The sequence below is a fragment of the Gadus morhua genome, chromosome 9 (genome assembly GCF_902167405.1).
Source record: "Gadus morhua chromosome 9, gadMor3.0, whole genome shotgun sequence".
NCBI classification, from domain to species: domain Eukaryota; kingdom Metazoa; phylum Chordata; class Actinopteri; order Gadiformes; family Gadidae; genus Gadus; species Gadus morhua.
The window spans coordinates 9,726,655-9,744,577 of record NC_044056.1 but is presented as its reverse complement, the minus strand read 5'-3'; the positions used below and the strand labels follow the sequence as shown (position 1 = coordinate 9,744,577).

Here is a 17,923-nt window from a genome sequence, read left to right as displayed (position 1 = left end):
ATTCATTTTTGATTGCAAAGCAAATACTTATTTTTACTGATTGCAACAAAAAGAAAAACATGGATGTAGTCTACTGTTATATTCCTGATTCAGTTTTAGTTTGAACACTGGGGACTGCAATACAAGCTTCATGATTAATTATGTAATCCCTCCTTTTTAGCAACTTGCATGGCCCCCTTCTACTCCCAGGCTATACAATCTGAACATAGACAGTAGTAGGGCTATTCTATGCTTGATCATGGACATGTCTGCATGCACCCTGTTTGCCTCCTCTGCTTGCTAATCCTAACACGAAGTTAACTGAAACTTAAATACATACAGGGTTGAATCGTGATCGCGATTTTATAATAATTTATCATGCAGGCCTAGCCCGCGATACAGACAATTTTGCCATACAGTGATTCTGCAATAATCTATATATTAGGCTATCCTATAACGTTACATCACGATGGTATGTCTATCGATGAATACAAAAAGACTGTGAAAAGTTACTCGTCTTTGGCTAGTTAACTTCTGTTCAAGTTTCCTTCATTCATGGGGGCCTCGTCGAGGAGCAGGGAAATCACCTTATAAAAAAATATATCGACATTGGGGGCCGGGTTATCGATTCTCGTAGCATAAAAAGAAGTGCAACTATATCGCCGTATCGATATTTTGTCCCACCCCTAGTCATGTAGGCGTACATTGTGGCAGTAAACTCCTAAACAACAGAAAGTCTTTCTATCTCTCGCATGTATGCACTGATTTGGTCCTACTGTCCTACGCCTAGGTATCATTTCGTCAAACTCAAAGTCGTAGATTGGAACATAAGCTGCTTGACGAAAGCCCTTATTTAGTGTATTTCTTCTGGATGTGGTCCACTGCTACACCCAGCCAGGGTCTCTTAGGTCATGTTGGTGGCCCTGGGCAGTCAGGGATGTATGCCAGTGGCCTGGTGCAGTGTCAGCCTGCATCATGTTGTGTTTCAGATAGCTTGCTAATGCCCCACACTGCCGCGCTGGGAAGAGTGAATGTGTCATACTGCCCCCAGCGGTGCTCTTGTATGAGACGAAAGCAAGTGCATTTTCACACATGTTAACACTTTTTTTGTTGTACGTTTGTTGCACTGCTGTAACAAAGAACATTTACTTCTTTCTTCAAAATTTGTTGTGTAAGACACGACTGGGAAACTATAGGCAATTATATAGTTTTTGATGTTTTTAAAGTCGATTTTAATTTTGATAATACTGTTTCTCAATATCATAACATGTAATTATATTTTTGTCCTGTAGGTGTCGCACCTCTCAAAGTCGAAATGCCGGCTCTTTCCCCCACTATGGAGGAGGGAACTATCGTCAAATGGCTGAAAAAGGAAGGTAAGAAAAACGTTGTTTCACAAGGTCTGCCCAGTCCCACAAAATTTTAACTAATCCAGGGGATTGAAGAATGAGGCAGAGCTCTGCAATATTGGCCCGGCTATCACCCAACTACCGACGTTGTCAACATGGAAGACATGCCATTTCCTAACCACTATTGACATTAAACCTTCTACAATATCTACCTGCCCCGCTTTATTGTAATCAAATTTTGATGGATTGAGTCTCACAGTTCTCATGTATTCGGAGAATACATCAATAGCCAGGAGTCAAACGAACACAGAGAGATCCCTTCCACTGAAACGGGGCGATCCAAAATGGCAGACAGCAGCAGTACTCTACCTCATTGTCATAAGTCGGGCCTAAGCTATCACCTCACTCCACCTCCTCTAGCCCCCCCCCCCCCCCCCCCTCTCTCTTAATTAGCAGTGTGGAGGAGAAACGTCTTCATGTTCTTTTGACGGGTCAGGCAGCACCAGCAGCAGCCCTCGTTTTAGACCACCACATGGCATCGGAGCTGGGAGGCAGCGCAGTCTGCCGAGGCTAATTGGCCCGCAGGAACAGAGCCGCTAAAATTCAGCAGTGGTTAACAGGGGTACCGGGCCAGTCTCGTGTGTGTGTGTGTGTGTGTGTGTCTGTGTCTGTCTGTGTGTGTGTGTTTGTGCGTGTCTCTCTGTCTTGTCCTCTGTGTGTGTGTGCCTGTGTCTCTCTCTTGTCCTGTGTGTGTATGTTTATCGTCCTGTGTGTGTGTGTCTCCTCTGGTCCTGTGCGTGTGTGCATGGGTGAAGTAGACAATTGACCATATTGTCTGACCAAATCTTTTCATTGGAAAGATCAAGTGATGGTTAGAGACCGGCCAATGTGCTTGTGGCTGTTGCTTTGAGGTCCGCCCGGCCTATCAGAAGCTGCTGCGTCAGAGTCTTTGGGTTTTATATATTTGTTTTCTGTTTTTCCCCAAGGCCTGTGTGTGGAGCACAATGTCTGGCTGAGGCGCCTCTCTGTGACGGTGTCGGGGCAGAGTGTTGGCGCTCTGCCTGTTTAAACTTTAATTTCGCCTGACCCCCGGGGTTAAGGGTCGAGCCTCGTACACAAATCCAATCTTGACGGCGCCGCACCGTCCCGGAGGGGGTTTGCCCTCAGGGTGTGTGTCGATACTCACACCCTTCGTGTCAATACTCCTCTTCGTCTTACCCTCCGATAATCACGCTGCCTCACTTGTCACCTCCAGTTCCATGTCCGCCGTTGTGGTCTCCACCATACTGCGATCTGCCCTTTGCACTTTGTATATTACAGACAAATGATAGTGGATATATTAGGGATAAACAGTAGCGGACGTAGTGGTGGCCTTTTTTATCGTCAGAGCTCTATAACCCTGTTTGAGGATCACGCTAACCCCACCTCTTCCTCTATCCAGCCCCCCTCTCCCAGAGCCACACAGCTAAATAGGTAATCGTGACCCTCGACCCTAACCTCATCTGGGTAGAATTACCCCCGCCTCCCCCCATCAACGCATCGACACGATGTCGGCCAATAAATCAAGCGAGTCTTTACGATCGATATATTATCGGAGGAACATGATTTGGAAAGGAGAAATCCCATTAAAATGGGGCCCTGTTTCCCTGAACCTGAGACTCACAAACATTGACCCAACCTTATCTATCTATATAAATATGAAGGTTAAATGTGAAGATTAGTACTGCCTGTTATAAACTAGGAAGCTATGCGTTTACATGAGAATATGCCAAGCCCTTGAATTTGTAGTCCCATGTTGTACTCAAACAACAACAAATGAAAAACAGTTTTTCCATGGGAAGTAGTTTAAAATATAAGGGACCAAAGGGGAAATGTGTCCATTATTTAAATCGTGCAGTGCAATGATTCACTTTGTCAGGGGGAGCCTATCTTTAGCCTCTAAGAGATTCCTAGGGTCTGATGTGAGTAATATGTTTGATTAAACAATGACAATGAGATTGATTATCCAAATAGACCACCCCACCAAGTGCTACCGTCGTTCTAATCCCAGCGTTACGAACACAATTGATGTACTTCACATCCGTGGGTCTCGTCCTCCGTATCGGTCCGCTCCAGTGTCCTCTCGGCGTCCGTCTCTCGCTCTCGCTCTCCCTAATTGCTCTCCTCCCTCACTGCTGAGCACTAAGCAGATGCTAATGTATGCGTCGGTGTCGAGGAATGCTGGGATTCAGAGGGACACCAGCAGCGGATCTATCCCTCTCTAAGACACACCGGCTCGCTCCAGTTTGCATTCTTTCCCATGAAAGATTGATTAGGCTGTGTCTTTGATATCCAGGCCCAGGCCACAGTGAGCCCCATCTATGCCTTCCTTTCCCACAGCCCGTTCTTTTCTTCTGTTGTGGAGGTTTCATTTTTTTATTTACTTCATTTTTTTCATTTTTTTAAGGCTACTCGGATGAGATCCACAAATCAGTAAACTGATTTGTTTTGCATAAACGCTGGCCAATATTAGTGGCATTTGTATCGATGGTTTGGGGATATTAATAAGAAATTTTCCAACGGTTCAATTTATATCCATAAGTGGAGGTTGCTAGACTGCTGTGTGTATCTAAACCGTACGTTTGCTGAGCACCAAAGCAAAGAGCCACAGTTTCACGTGTAAAATAACTTGTGATTCAGCCTTCATAATAGTGTTTATTATGATGGTGAGACATGCCTTCATACCAGTCCTTGTTATTCTCGAGCCTGCACCACATTGTGAAGCTCTATGTCTGCTGCTGCTGCTGTTGTTCCTGTTGGCCGCTCATTAGAGCAGGGTGTTTATCGGTACTCTGTGTTCGCAGGTGAGGAGGTAGCCGCAGGAGACGCACTGTGTGAGATCGAGACGGACAAGGCCGTGGTTACCATGGAGTCCAGCGATGACGGAGTCCTGGCAAAGATCTTGGTAAATAATCAAAGCGGTCCCCACACACACACACCCACAGGTCTGGCTCTGGGCTCTGGTGCGGGGGATCCCCATCGGACCGGCCCACGGTTTGATACCCAATGTCCTCGTGTCCATGGATGAAGAATTAAAGAGCCGGTACGGACTCTGAAACCTGGCTCCAGGAGCCAGGTTTCAGAGTCCGTAGCGGCTCTTTAATTCTTCATCATAGTGTGGTACTCTCTTTAAAGTTCTTGACGGAGCTGTCTAATCTTTTATACAGATGTTGCCAGATGCAGTTACACCTGAGAGTGGAGACAGCGTGAAGCAGTTTTTAGGACCTATGTTAATGACAGTGTTTCCTTTAGGATTCAAATATGCAAAGGATGTGAACAGAAGCCTAAGCCTTCTGTATGTCTGTCGGCAAACGTCAGGCTTCCTATGAACTGAAACATTTAGCCTGTGTTGACATTGGAAGAACAGTTTAACCTGCCATCAGCAATTCCACGTTGGTCAACAAAATGTGGAAAGTGACGTAAATATTTGGATGTAAAGCAATATTTATTTACACATGCTTTTTATTTGTGTTATTGATTTGCCATACTCGGTTGAGGAGGTGTGGATATGACACGACTGTGGACATGAGTAAAAAAGTAGATTGTCATTTAAGGTCAGATTGAGGTTTCACCTCTCTTCTTAGCGTAATCTATACAACCGTGTATAAATCTAAATCTACCGCCTTTGTTCGAAGCAGAAAAATACGGCACATAATTTATTGTTGAATGGGAGAGCCATGAATCTTTCACTGAAGGCGCCTGCAAAAATAATCTAGTCCTGTAATTGTTTGATGCAAACACAAGAAGAAAACTCACTTTCCATTGATCTTGTGCAGAGAAGCCTAATCCAGTTTGGGAAGATCTTGGATTTGGCAACAAATCTACACGGGGGAAGAATGTGCGTCTTTACCAAAATGGTGTGTGTGTGTGTGTGTGTGTGTGTGTGTGTGTGTGTGTGTGTGTGTGTGTGTGTGTGTGTGTGTGTGTGTGTGTGTGTGTGTGTGTGTGTGTGTGTGTGTCCAGCTCTCAGCTCTCTCCAGCGGTCATTAAGGGCCTCTTGTTAAACTCCCCCTCCCCGCGGGCAGACTCTAAGAGGCCCTAATGAGCGGCTTCCTCTCTCCTGCTTCTCCTCCTTCATGTCGCTGGCGCTTTGATGCGTTGAACACGTCATGTAGGCTTCCAGAGGCGGCCCGACCGGCTGTCTTTCATCAGCGCCACGCCACATGTTTGTGGCGGGGAACAGACTGGCCGTCACGTTTCGCCGTGCGGCGCCCATACCTGTCACATCGCCCTGCCAGAGACGGGGGGTGTGAGAGGATGGCGATGGCGCCGGGGGAGATGATTATCCTGCAGAGAGAACCCTGCTCGCTAGGGAGCACCATCACACACGGGCACGCAGCGCACAAAGTGCATACACATGAAAAGACAGGCGCCCACGGACATGCACGCACACACATGCACTAAAGTACACTCCCAGACACAAGCACAAACACACACTCAAAGACACACATGCACTAACACACACTGACAGACATGCATGCATACATATGCGAAAACAGACTCGGACACACACACTCACAGACACGCGCTCACACATGCACAGTAATGCATGCACACGTATGCCCAAATATTCACAGACACACGCATGCACGCACACACACATGCACAAACACACTCAGAGAAACGCACACACACTCACAAAAAGCACATACACACAGACACACACACAGACACACACGCACAAATAAATCCACGTAGAACATACATGTTTGTTGACTTTCCCTCTCTCAGAATCCTATTTAACTAAGGAAATATGCCAGCGTGTCAGCGCGACACATCCATAAACAAACTCACTGGCTTGCTGTCACTATATGCTTGAATACGTCTCTCAATGTGTTTTACCCAGCCCCCCTGACAAGCCTCTTTACGTCTCACTGTCACCTCATGCTCCCCTGGACGAGGTCGTAGGTGAGGCCCGCAGGGCTGTCTACGCCAGTGGAACACCCTGAACAGATGTACACAAAACAACCCAGAGGAAGACATGTTATTTAGGCATTAACGTCTGTAATGGATCGAACATCTCCACTCTGCCTGCTTGTCACCCTCTCCCTCCCTCCTTCCCCACTCATTCCTTTACTCAGCCCTCCGTCTTGGCTGTCATGGCGATGAGGCAGTTTCCATAGCAACCAACCAAGGAGTTGGGGGGCCAGGAGCTTTCGTTGGGAGCTGGTAAAGAAGGACGGGCTGTACACACACAGCCCTGCCTCCCCCTTCTGTGTGTGTGAGTGAGAAAAGGAAATAATGTGGGTTAATGTGACGATGTGATATCTATTACGTATATAAAACCCTAAGCCCGTTCTGGCAATATTTGGCAAGTGCCTGTCTGTGACCCAGCTGGGCTGAGCACCCAGTGGATTTCTAATTGAGACGCTGGGATAATTACCTGCCTCTAGTCAAACAGTCGGGCCACTGCAGACAGGACACTTCCCTGGTCCTCCGCAGCATTATTTATGGGGGTCAGCTCCTAGTATGGCACGTTAACAGCGGGCATCAGCCCCGGGGGGGGGTAAGGAGCAGGGCTTGAGCCTAATTAAGGGGTGTGTGTGTGTGTGTGTGTGTGTGTGTGTGTGTGTGTGTGTGTGTGTGTGTGTGTGTGTGTGTGTGTGTGTGTGTGTGTGTGTGTGTGTGTGTGTGTGTGTGTGTGTGTGTGAGATTGCCTTGTGTTCTCGCACCTCATTGCTGCGCCCGGCTCCTCCACGAGCCTCGGGGCCTCCATCGGAAAATCAGATCAGGGAACAATCCATCACAGCCTGTTGGAGAACCAGGAACCCACGCTCGCTGATGGAGAATCACAAGCGCATGTGCATGCACGTACACACACACCCCCATGTCATTCAAAGGGCTGTGATATACGTACAGATGATTGGTTTCTGTGGTTGAGCGAATTTGCCAAATGTCAACACTAAATCACAACATTAAAGCCCCTAAGTGTGTGTGTTAATGTTTGAGATAATGTGTGGATGTAGAGGTAGATCGGTCGTATGGATGCATGAAACAGCCGGGCTGACAGCTTGTGCGTATCTATAATTGCTTTTTCAAACGTCAACCTATAAGTGAGCTATATGAAGGAGGCGGCTGCCCTCGATCTGATCCAGATTCCGTCAGACAGGATCTTATGTAACTGATGAACTGGTATTGACTGTGTGGTGAGCCTTTAACACGATCGATTGGACTGTCGCTGCGGTGCTCCACACACCTGGATGTGCCTGCGTGTCCTTGGTGCTACAGGCTCTGGGAACAGAATAGATCCACCATCTGGAGATCCAGTCTGTGGTTTCATTGCCTGGCTTCTCTTCTCTTCCCTTCCCTTGTTTTCCCAATACTCGCTCTGTTGTTGTTTATTCACGCATTCCTAAGTGACTAATTGAAGCCTTCATGTCCTATCCTCTGGATTACTCCTATTTGCTGTGAAATAATAATAATTAAACCTTCACCCCAACGCGATTATCGCTGGGCTTGCGCTAGTGGTACAATCTGAAAAAGGTTTCAAAACCAACATTCTACATTTTGGGGATTTTTTTTTTTACAATTGCTAGTCAGCCCGTTCCACCTCTTGAGATGCTGCCGCCCAACACTATAATAGAATTTTGTTAAACCAGGATTTCGGAGCTCTAGTCTGCATCCTTTGAAGGGATCTGGAGCGTGTGAGGCTAGGTCAATAGTGCTGGATCCAGCCTTGTATACTAAGTACTTCTGATGAGGGATACTCGCCTTTGAAGTTCGTATACTGCTGCACTCTAAACGGATTTTTCCTTGATGTCGTCTCTCTTTGGAAAATCTTGGAATTTAAAACAAAAGGGTGGTCGATTCACCGGGCAAGACAAACGTCCTGCTTCATCAACACCTCATCAGCCACCTGACCCCTTTTCCCTCTCTGGATTTCGAGATACAGGGAGGGCTAATGGTGACCGTTGAATATCATATTGACGTCCCAAAACATCACCACATCATTCAAAAGCCTGAGTGATCGGACTCTGGTGGAGGTCGTCATCCCTGCTCCTCCGCTGGCGTGACGTAGTACCCTCCCCTCCGAGCGCTTGCTGTAGGGTGGTATTTTTAGAACGTACCCCGGCCCACCCCCCTGATCCAGATCACCCGCAGGGGACCAATTTGGAGGGCCTTCCAAACGTCCCAGGTGTCGGCAGTCAGCGCACAGAGGAGGAGCATGTGTCTGTTGACAAGGAGGAGGAGGAAAAGCAGGAGAAAGGCACCTCCTCCTCCTTTTGAAACCACCAGAGCTTCAGGGGGTATGGCTTGACCCCGTTTCCTTTTGGAGCTGCTGTTTCCCAGGAACACCTCATTTGTTTCCCTGAATATTTGATATGGGTGGGGGGATGATTTCAATGGCACCCATGTGCAATGCAAAGTGTATTGCAAGCGGTCTAGGTTTGAATTGTTTTTGTGGCTGCAGTGTCACAATACAACCAGTAGATGGCAGTATTAAGTGCTACCCAGTTCTGAACACTCCTAAGCCTAATTTCCGCTCATGAATGAGCATATGTACACACGCCTGCTCTCTCCTTTTGTGTAGACTTCCAGCCACGCATGTGATTGTTCCACCATCTGCAAAGTCTATCAAATGATGACATTATAACCAAAATAGCCCAGCACAAAGTACAGTACAGTACAGACTGTGAAGCAGAAAGCAATAGAGACATGCCGACATCGACGGAATTATTATCACACATGTGTTAGTGCTTGCCTTTTTATTTGTGTGTATCCTTTGCTGAGGGCGCAGTGTGGTTAGCAATGGCAGTGCACACCAGGTTGGGAGGACAGGAGGAAAAAAAGTGAGGCATTCGTCATCTGAAAGCAATTCCCAGTAAGGACAATTAACTTAAGGTTGAGCCATTCTCTGTAGGCAGTGTAAACAAATCAACACACCTCCGTGATTAGTTAGCCTTTCTCGGAGGCGGGAGGATCCCTTGTGGACAAAGAACACGTCGGGAACATTTACAGACGTCTTGATTAGCTCACCACTGTTTTGTACATCTGCAGCCTCGTGGGGGACGGGGTGGGGGGCCGTGGGTCTTAATCTTAATCCAGTTGGGACTGCCCAGTCCCGTCATCGATCTAGCAGACCGCGGTGGCTTCTTCTCTTCATCCGTGTTCACTCTCCGCTGCTCCGGGAGTATGGGAATGCATTGAGCGTGCATGAGGTCCATTCAATTCAACCCTGTGGTACAAGATTTGAGAAAGCAACAGCCATTAGGGTTTGGGTTCCTTCACTGCAATCTTTGCAATCTGTCAGCCGATCCACAAGCCATTATTGGCGCCCCCTGTTTTGTGTTTACCCTGGCCCGTTTCCTTATAGACATCATCCATCATGGCTTCCGTCGTGCTCCGGGAACCACGCTAATTGCTGCGGTGCCGAAGCAGAACTATAGCAGAAACAAATGCACATACTTAGACACGCTATTTACAGAGCTAATAAATAGCTATTGGACACACTCTTGCTGTCCATTTCCCGAGATATTTAGCTGTTGTGTGCTTTGTGTGTGCTTGGTGCCTAGTGGAAGCAGGGTATTTATTTCGCCAAATAGTCTCGTAGCGGTGTGGAAAATCCGTTGGAGACTGGCCAGAGTGTACCTCGCTGTGGAAATTTCCGCTGTATACCCGGTGTGCTGGAGTGGCCTTCTGGCTTTCCATACTACCTCACCGTCTGGTTGGAAGAGGAGCCACTGAGGAGCTGAAGGTTGATGGAAATGGATAAATGGATGGAAGTCATTGTTGCGGATATGTTGTGTGATTAGGTATTGAGGCCAATATTTATTGGCTAGTAATTCTCTCATGGGGAAAAATAATGATACCATTTTTTTTTTTTTGGTCACACCTTTCTTTGGAGACAAAAAACTGTGAACATTGGATTGTATTGGACAGGACACAATTGGAATGGTCATCCTTCACAGGTTTCAAACAGTCTCCATTTTGTCTGGCTGTTAAGCAGACTTTAGTGTGTTGTTTACCAGTACACAGGTGCAACACTGGGCTGCTGCTCCTATGGCTGTGTGGCCTTGATGGCTCTGCTGGAGAGCGTGTTTGTGGTTGGGATTCGGTTTCAAGGTTGGGTGAAGGTTCCTCTTTTTAGGGGGGGATTTTTGTCACGGCAGTTACAAACCCTACAACTTCGTGTGTGTTTAGCTGTACAAGGCTGCGGTTACGAAGCACGTCCCTGGCTTCTGCCTTTCAGGACGCCTCCACAATGGAGACTTTCTCTAAACACGAGGACATGCAAAGTGCAAACACCGTCTCTTGTCGATTGAGCCATTTGTTTAGAACTAATCAATATTGACAAGAGATTATCTCCTTGCCAGGGCCTATAATCAGTTGGTGAAAGGCGAACCCGGTCCTTTGGGTTTATACTGTAACCAAGTCTATGAATCAACGTTTGACAGCCAAACGAACACCATCCATTTCCTCCTCCGTTAAGGACGCTGGTCTTGTCCTTTTTGGGCTCGGAGGACGGAAAGGAGGAGGGACGAGGCGGCTGGCGACTGGTTTCGGCTCCCCTGGGCAGCGTGCTAATCAATAGGCTGTCAGAAGGTGTTCATCAGTTCGGCTTCCTCTGTTGATTTGCCTCATGTGGATTGCTTTCTTTACACCCTTTATCAAAGGCTCCCCGCGGGCCGTTTTGGGCCTTCTTCACAGTCACAGTTGTAGGATTTCATCCAGGAAAGCTTTTAGATCGTATGAGGGGTTTGGGTCTGTGTGGAATGGGAACAGTGAGGGTCGAGGGGAAATATGCAGATGTGTGAGAATAAAACCTTTTTCTTATTTTTTTTTTACAATTCATTGGAAAGAAAGTGCAGTGATGTGAATGACTTTCATCTCAGTCCGACGGTATGCAAATTGACCCGGTGGCGTGGGGCGGTACATTCGTCGCCCCAAGTCAGCGCTTGTCAACTGTCTTTGTCGGAGCCTGTTGCTAGGCAACTAACAGACCACCAGCGCCTTTTTGATGACGGGGCCCGACCGAGTCGACCACACTCACTCACATGCTCCCAAAATTACAGAATTGGCTAAAGTGTACATGCTATGGTTGATGGGGGACTCTCGTAGTAGTGGAAAAGGGAGCGTATGAAGTTGGACTGAAACACAAGATGTAGACACACACATCCTTCAGAAAAAAAAAAAAAAAGGCTTATTTTTTAAGTATGCACATACAACATGTAGGTCAAAACAAAGCAATACCATGAAACCAGGAAAAATACAAATAGTACAACAAAATGATGTCATGGGATGTTCAGTAAATTCAAAGCAAAATGGTCTTTATTGTCACAATACCATGACTTCTGTCACATTGGCCGATTAATAATGCTAAATTCTTCCCTTCGTCTTCCTCCCAACTCTTTTTGGAGCCGTATCGAGTGGGTATCTGTTCTAAGAGATGGAAGGGATTAACAATAGTGACAAAGAGGCCAGCAGTAGGGCAGTTTTTCTGAAGGTGTTGTAATATAAATTACACCAGTTGTTCCAGTGATCCCCGGACCCGTCCCATCGTGTCCCACCGTCTGTGTTCCAGATGGAGGAGGGCAGCCGCGGCGTCCCCCTGGGCACCCTCATTGCCCTGATGGTGGAGGAAGGGGAGGACTGGAAGCAGGTGGAGGTCCCCCCTCCGACGGCCCCTCCTGCAGCCCCAGCCGCCGCCGTCGCTGCCTCCGTCGCACCTCCGCCTGCTCCTGCCCAGCCCCCACCCCCACTACCGCCCGCAGTCCACACTATCAGCTCAGCACTGTGGGTATCACTTCCCTCCCCCCCACTCTCCCTCCAACCGTCCTCCATCCTCACCCCCTCTCTTGCTCTCTCCCTCCCTCCCACCCTCTCCCTCCCTCAGCCTTCCCTTTCTCCCTCTCCCCCACCACCCCCCTCCAACCATACTCCCCTCCCTCTCTCTCCCCCTCCCTCCTCCCTCTCCCTCCCTCCCTCCCTCCCTCCCTCCAACCGTCCTCCCACTTCACCCCCTCCCCCTCCCACCTTCTCCTCCTCTTTCCTCTCGTTTTCATCCCACCTTCCTGTCTTTACGTCCAGCACACACGATTTGTCCATTTGTCTTTATTTACAGTGGCAAAAAGAAGAACCTTTTTGTCACTATTTACACAACAATCAATAGATTTTGCTTACAACCACTGAACGACAGATTTACTATTGTCAGTGTAAATGTTGGCGTGTTGTCCAGCTGGGCAGGTATATTCCTCACATTTAGGTGGATAGGAATGTATGGCAGATGAATTGGATCAGCTTGCTGTACTTGTGTCAGATAATTCTGACACAAAGAAAAGGCAATGAAATTCAACCCCCAAAAATGCATTCAACACAACTGAATTATTTTATATCTATCATCTGAAACATGATTGACCGTGTCTTAAAGTATTTTTTGTCGGTGTAGATCTTCATCACGCTCACCGTCTCAAAGAGCTTCACACCTGTGTGACAGAGTCTGCTAGAGGTTAAGCCACATCAAGATAAACCACCACCACACCTTATTTTCTGTACCCTCATCATGACACACCAGGGTGCTGAGTAAGTTGTTTTTTCCACGGCTACGCCACAGCTTTTAATATGGTGTCACGGCGTGTTGACACAACACGGAGTCAAGTGGCATAGCGGCCTCCAGAGGCTGAGAGCAGGGCTTGTTTAGTGTGCACACACAGTTATCGAATAGGGTCAGATGATTAGACTGATGTTCGTAAGCGTCTTTTCAGTCGTGCGGGTCACAAGTCCTCCTCTAAAGTAGTGTTTAATTTTCCCTCTTGTGCCTTCCTGTGTCATGTGCTTCATCTGATAAACAGCCAAGGGAAACGTAAGCAGATTATAATATCATGATCCACGACGCATTAAGCAGCTAATATTTGCTACTTGTACTTGATAAATGATAAATCAATTCTCAAAATCTGTTCAGATAAATTTTCTCCCGATCTCTTAATGGTTTAACCGCTAAATTGTTGCAGCACTAGTATGTATAGTTTAGAGATAGACCGATATGTTTTTTTCAGGGCCGATACCGATTATTAGGAGTCAAGTGGGCCGATAATTAACAGAAAAAGGGAAAATATTGGCGTCAAAGTTTTGAATAATACAAACTCCAACACTTAACTTCATTTCAATGCCTTTAAGCATATGTTTAATACACACAAAAGCTTATCAGATTTGCAACATAACACAATTTAAACAAATAAACAGCTCCCTAAAATGTTCCTGAACTGAACTGAGATGTTAATCTTTTACAACTGAAAATTGAATTAAATAAATAGTTCCATAGTTAAACAGCCATTATTGCCAGACAGTTTTCTCTCAGACAGACAGTGCTTTGCTGTCAGTTTCTCATGTGGCACACACACACACACACACACACACACACACACACACACACACACACACATACACAAACACACTATTCTCTAGCCATCCCCTCATCGTGCTTCCCTGTAATAAAACGAACCGAATTTTACTCTCTCTCTCACACACACACACATTTCTTACTTGTATCCCTGACTATTTCCCTATCAATATAATCAGGAACCTTGTTTCAAGTGATTAAACCGTTTAAAAACACTAAATAGCCTACAGCATCTTCACTTTAATAATCAGTGTTTATCATTGGAACAGACAGCTGCTGCTAACGTATTGGGCCTCACAGTAACGTTAGTAGTCGTGAGTTGTAGAGTTTTGCTACAGTCTGCTGAGCGTCTAGAGCCAGAGAAGGAGAAAGCGGACCGCTGGGCTAACGTTACGCTATAAGCTAATCAGCCTTCACCTTAAAGCCGGGTTCGAGGGGCTCCATGGTTGCGCAGTTGGATAGTGCATTACACAGTTGTAGAAGTATAACCACCGCTTAACGTGCTTCCCTGCAATAAAACTGGACTGAATTGAGTTTATTAGGTTTTTACTCTCCCTCACACACCGACTTCTACTATCACAGACTATTTCCATATCGATATTATCAGCAACCTTGTTTTGAGTGATTAACGGACTGCGAGCGAGCAGATTATCACAGACTATTTCCATATCGATATGGAAATAGTCTGTGATAGTAGAAGTCTGTGTGTGAGGGAGAAGTAAAAACCTAATAAACTCAATTCAGTCCAGGGCATGTTTCGATAACGTTAATGGGCTCACAGTAATGTTACTAGTAGTTGTGAGTTGTAGAGGATGTTTATTACAATTTCCCGAGAGTCTGCTGCCTTATCTTAGCTCGAAACCAAACCAGACAAAACCTTTTCTCCTCTCCGCCGTGTGTGTGAGAGCACTCTGCATGCACAGCTTTCACTGCTGATTGGCTGTTACCCGTCGTGGCTCTGCGTGGTACCAGAGTGTGTAACCAATCAGGTGGTGCGGTGGGTGGGACAATGCTGGAGACAGCGTAGTGACAGCAGACAGAGAGGCGCGACTGCATCAGAAGCAAAATAACCCAGTTTTAAATTGATCTCTTATCGGCCGTCGGATAAAAAAAAAAGGCTGATGCTGATATGCGTCAAAAGGCCGAATATCGGCGCCGATAATCGGTCGATCCCTAGTATAGTTAGATAGATGAATTTATTTGTCTGCAAGAAGCACGTATACTTATTTTTACAGACATACATGTATGTCTGTAAAAATAAGTGGTGCAACGTTATTGCATTAACGTTTTTTATCCGATCTGTATGTAACACGTCCCTCCATGACTTTTCCCCAGACTGCGTCTGAGCCCAGCGGCGAGGAACATCCTGGACACCCACGGCCTGGACCCCCGCCTGGCCACGCCCACCGGTCCTAGAGGACTCATCACCAAGGAGTGAGTACGGGTCGACCTAGTTTAGCCCCAGCGGCTCCGTCCCTCGCCCGATGACAGTGTTGTGTCTTCCGGAGACACGATTGCTTCGCCAAGGAACAGCTGCCCTGAGTGCCTCCTTGTAGCGTGCGTTGAACCTAGAAGGAAACAGAACCGGGGAAACAAACACTTTCTCAGCTGTAATTGGTTGTACTACAGCCTAAGGATGAAAGCGCATCCAGAGGCGTCCCGCCAAGTGTTCACATCCATATTCGGCGGCTGGACTCGCCGGGCAAAGTGAAAGAGGGGGATAAAAGCTTTGTTATGTGAACCGAAACCGAGTGGAACTGGCCGTATGCAATCAAAACAATGAACGCTGTTAGTCGTACATGAAGATATGTGCACTTGAGTGGCATCGCTAGCCATTGGGAGCCTTATTCCTCCTCTCCCTCCACGTAGCTCCTACTCGAGCACTGGCTGAGTAAGCTGGTTATGTCCTCGGCGGAGCCGGACAGTCACTTGAAGATGCTCGAGAGAGAGAGAGAGAGAGAGAGAGAGAGAGAGAGAGAGAGAGAGAGAGAGAGAGAGAGAGAGAGAGAGAGAGAGAGAGAGAGAGAGAGAGAGAGAGAGAGAGAGAGAGAGAGAGAGAGAGAGAGAGAGAGAGAGAGAGAGAGAGAGAGAGAGAGAGAGAGAGAGAGAGAGAGAGAGAGAGAGAGGTCGGAGGGGGGAAGGCGAGAGAGATGTGGAATAATGTGGCAGGCGAGCGTTTCATTTGAGGACCCTTAATCGCGTTATCGCGGTCTGTTTTGACTGCCTGGGGGTAGTGCGCACGCAAACGGAGACACATATTTTACACACACACACAATCACACTCACGCTTAGACTCTATCACACACACACACACACATCCAGCCCTGCGTACACACAGGTGTGCGTTCAAAGAGGCGCACACACAGGGTTACACACACACGCTTGCACACACACACGCACATGCACACACAAACAGCGGCTCTAATGGCTACCTACTGTCAGCACAGCCCTGATGTAACGCTCTTGTTACCCCCCCCCCCTTCCCCCCCTCACTCCCTGCTGGGGAATCTCATTAAGCTGCTGCTGTTTCCATGGCAACCCAGTCTCTCCAGGACCCGGTGGTGACCATAGTAACGCAGGCCATATGTTGGGGAGGGGGAGGGGGGGGGGGGGGGGGGTGAGCTGGGTTTGGGGGGGGGGAATTCAGAAGGCTTGTTTTGAACAGGATGGGTAGGGTTTGGGGGGGGGGGGGGCAAATGGCTGTGTTTTAATATGCAAATTACATGCTAATTTGATTGCCATTTTGAATCATGAATGCTTGTTTGATTATGGAGATGCTCGTCTTGTCTGCGTGTGTGAAACACGGGCCCCCTCGAACCCACAACACTTCTTTATTAGAAAACTGTGTCATGGAGGACACAGGAATTATAACCTTACTCAGTAAAATGGGTTTGCTTCAGCCTGCATGATGTATCTTTTAACATTTTGAGTCGCAATGCAGGCTTTGCTTTTGTTTGATTTCAATCCGTGACTAACTAGCAATTTATATGCACATTAAGATTAAGAAAATGGGAAAGAAAGAAAAATCAAATCAAATACCCTCTTTGTGTGGCATGCCTACTGACGCCACACTGGGTTCAGCTTATTTCAATCAGGAAGTGGTCTATCGGCGCCCACATGGGGCCTGCGTGCCAGTTTATAAGCCACTGCGCCAGGGATCCGACTACATGGGTGTTTGCATGGGACTGGATGGGCGTGATGAAGGAAAACATGTTCTGTTCTGGTGGTGGTCTCCAGATTAGGGGGCTATTGTAAGACGCTGCGTGTTTGTTTGAGTCGGACTCTTAAATTCCTCGACGTGTAGGTCATGGTGTTTCTCTGCAGCCAACTGCCGTTTTAGCCTCTGGGCTCAGCCCTCTGGTATTCATTGGCTGGGTATTCAACATATAGTGTTTTATTTAGTCTGACCCTCACACTACCAGTTATCGACCATCTCAGGTTCCTTGAGGTTCTTCCATTTACTTTTAGGGGATTTTGCTGACACTTTTAGCCAATGCCTTGCAACCATACATTCACACACCGACGGCGGAGTCAATAACGCAAAGCGACAGCAAGCTCGTCGGGAGCAGTCAGGTCGAAGTGTCTTGCTCGGGGACACCTCGACACTCAGGAGCCGGGGATCGAACAAGGAACCTACCTCCTTAGCTACTGCCACCCCAATGTCTTCCACATTTTGTAATTTATCATGGCGTGTATTTTAGTGTTGGAAAGGATGAGACAGTTGGATGAGTTGGACATGGACATGACTCCATATACGCCAGTTTTGACTTTATTTTCAGACAATTCTAAGATAGTTTTGTTTCAGTCAGTGACTCGGATTTATGGACAGGCTATTCAATTCCCCTCTGCTTTTCCCACTGTGTGTGTGTGTGTGTGTGTGTGTGTGTGTGTGTGTGTGTGTGTGTGTGTGTGTGTGTGTGTGTGTGTGTGTGTGTGTGTGTGTGTGTGTGTGTGAGAGAGAGAGATTCCCAGTTTATTATTCCAGTCAGCCCCTGTCTCTCCCAGGCTTTTTGAGCTCCTGGTCTTTGGCAGTCAGTGTGACTGCAAACGGTGGATGTAAAGGGAGCGTGTCTCCTTATAGAGCACACAGGAAGGAGGCTATGATTTCATGCGAGGTAGGAAGTTCCGATGTTTGCCTCAACCACATGGTGGTGTCCATCTTGCTCGGAATACTTTGTGTGTTTCAGTTTCATAAAAAAAAAAAAAAAGTACAAAGCCT

The 17,923-nt window shown here is 47.2% G+C and overlaps 1 protein-coding gene across 1 annotated transcript in view; it reads left to right on the top strand.

The window, feature by feature from the left end:
- pdhx (pyruvate dehydrogenase complex component X) overlaps positions 1-17,923 on the top strand; it is a 31,168-nt gene that overhangs the window by 1,247 nt on the left and 11,998 nt on the right. Inside the window, exons 2-5 of the mRNA XM_030366312.1 lie at positions 1,272-1,355; positions 4,172-4,272; positions 11,890-12,101; positions 15,040-15,138. Coding sequence (XP_030222172.1) covers positions 1,272-1,355; positions 4,172-4,272; positions 11,890-12,101; positions 15,040-15,138 — 496 coding nt within the window. The remainder of the gene's footprint in view (positions 1-1,271; positions 1,356-4,171; positions 4,273-11,889; positions 12,102-15,039; positions 15,139-17,923) is intronic.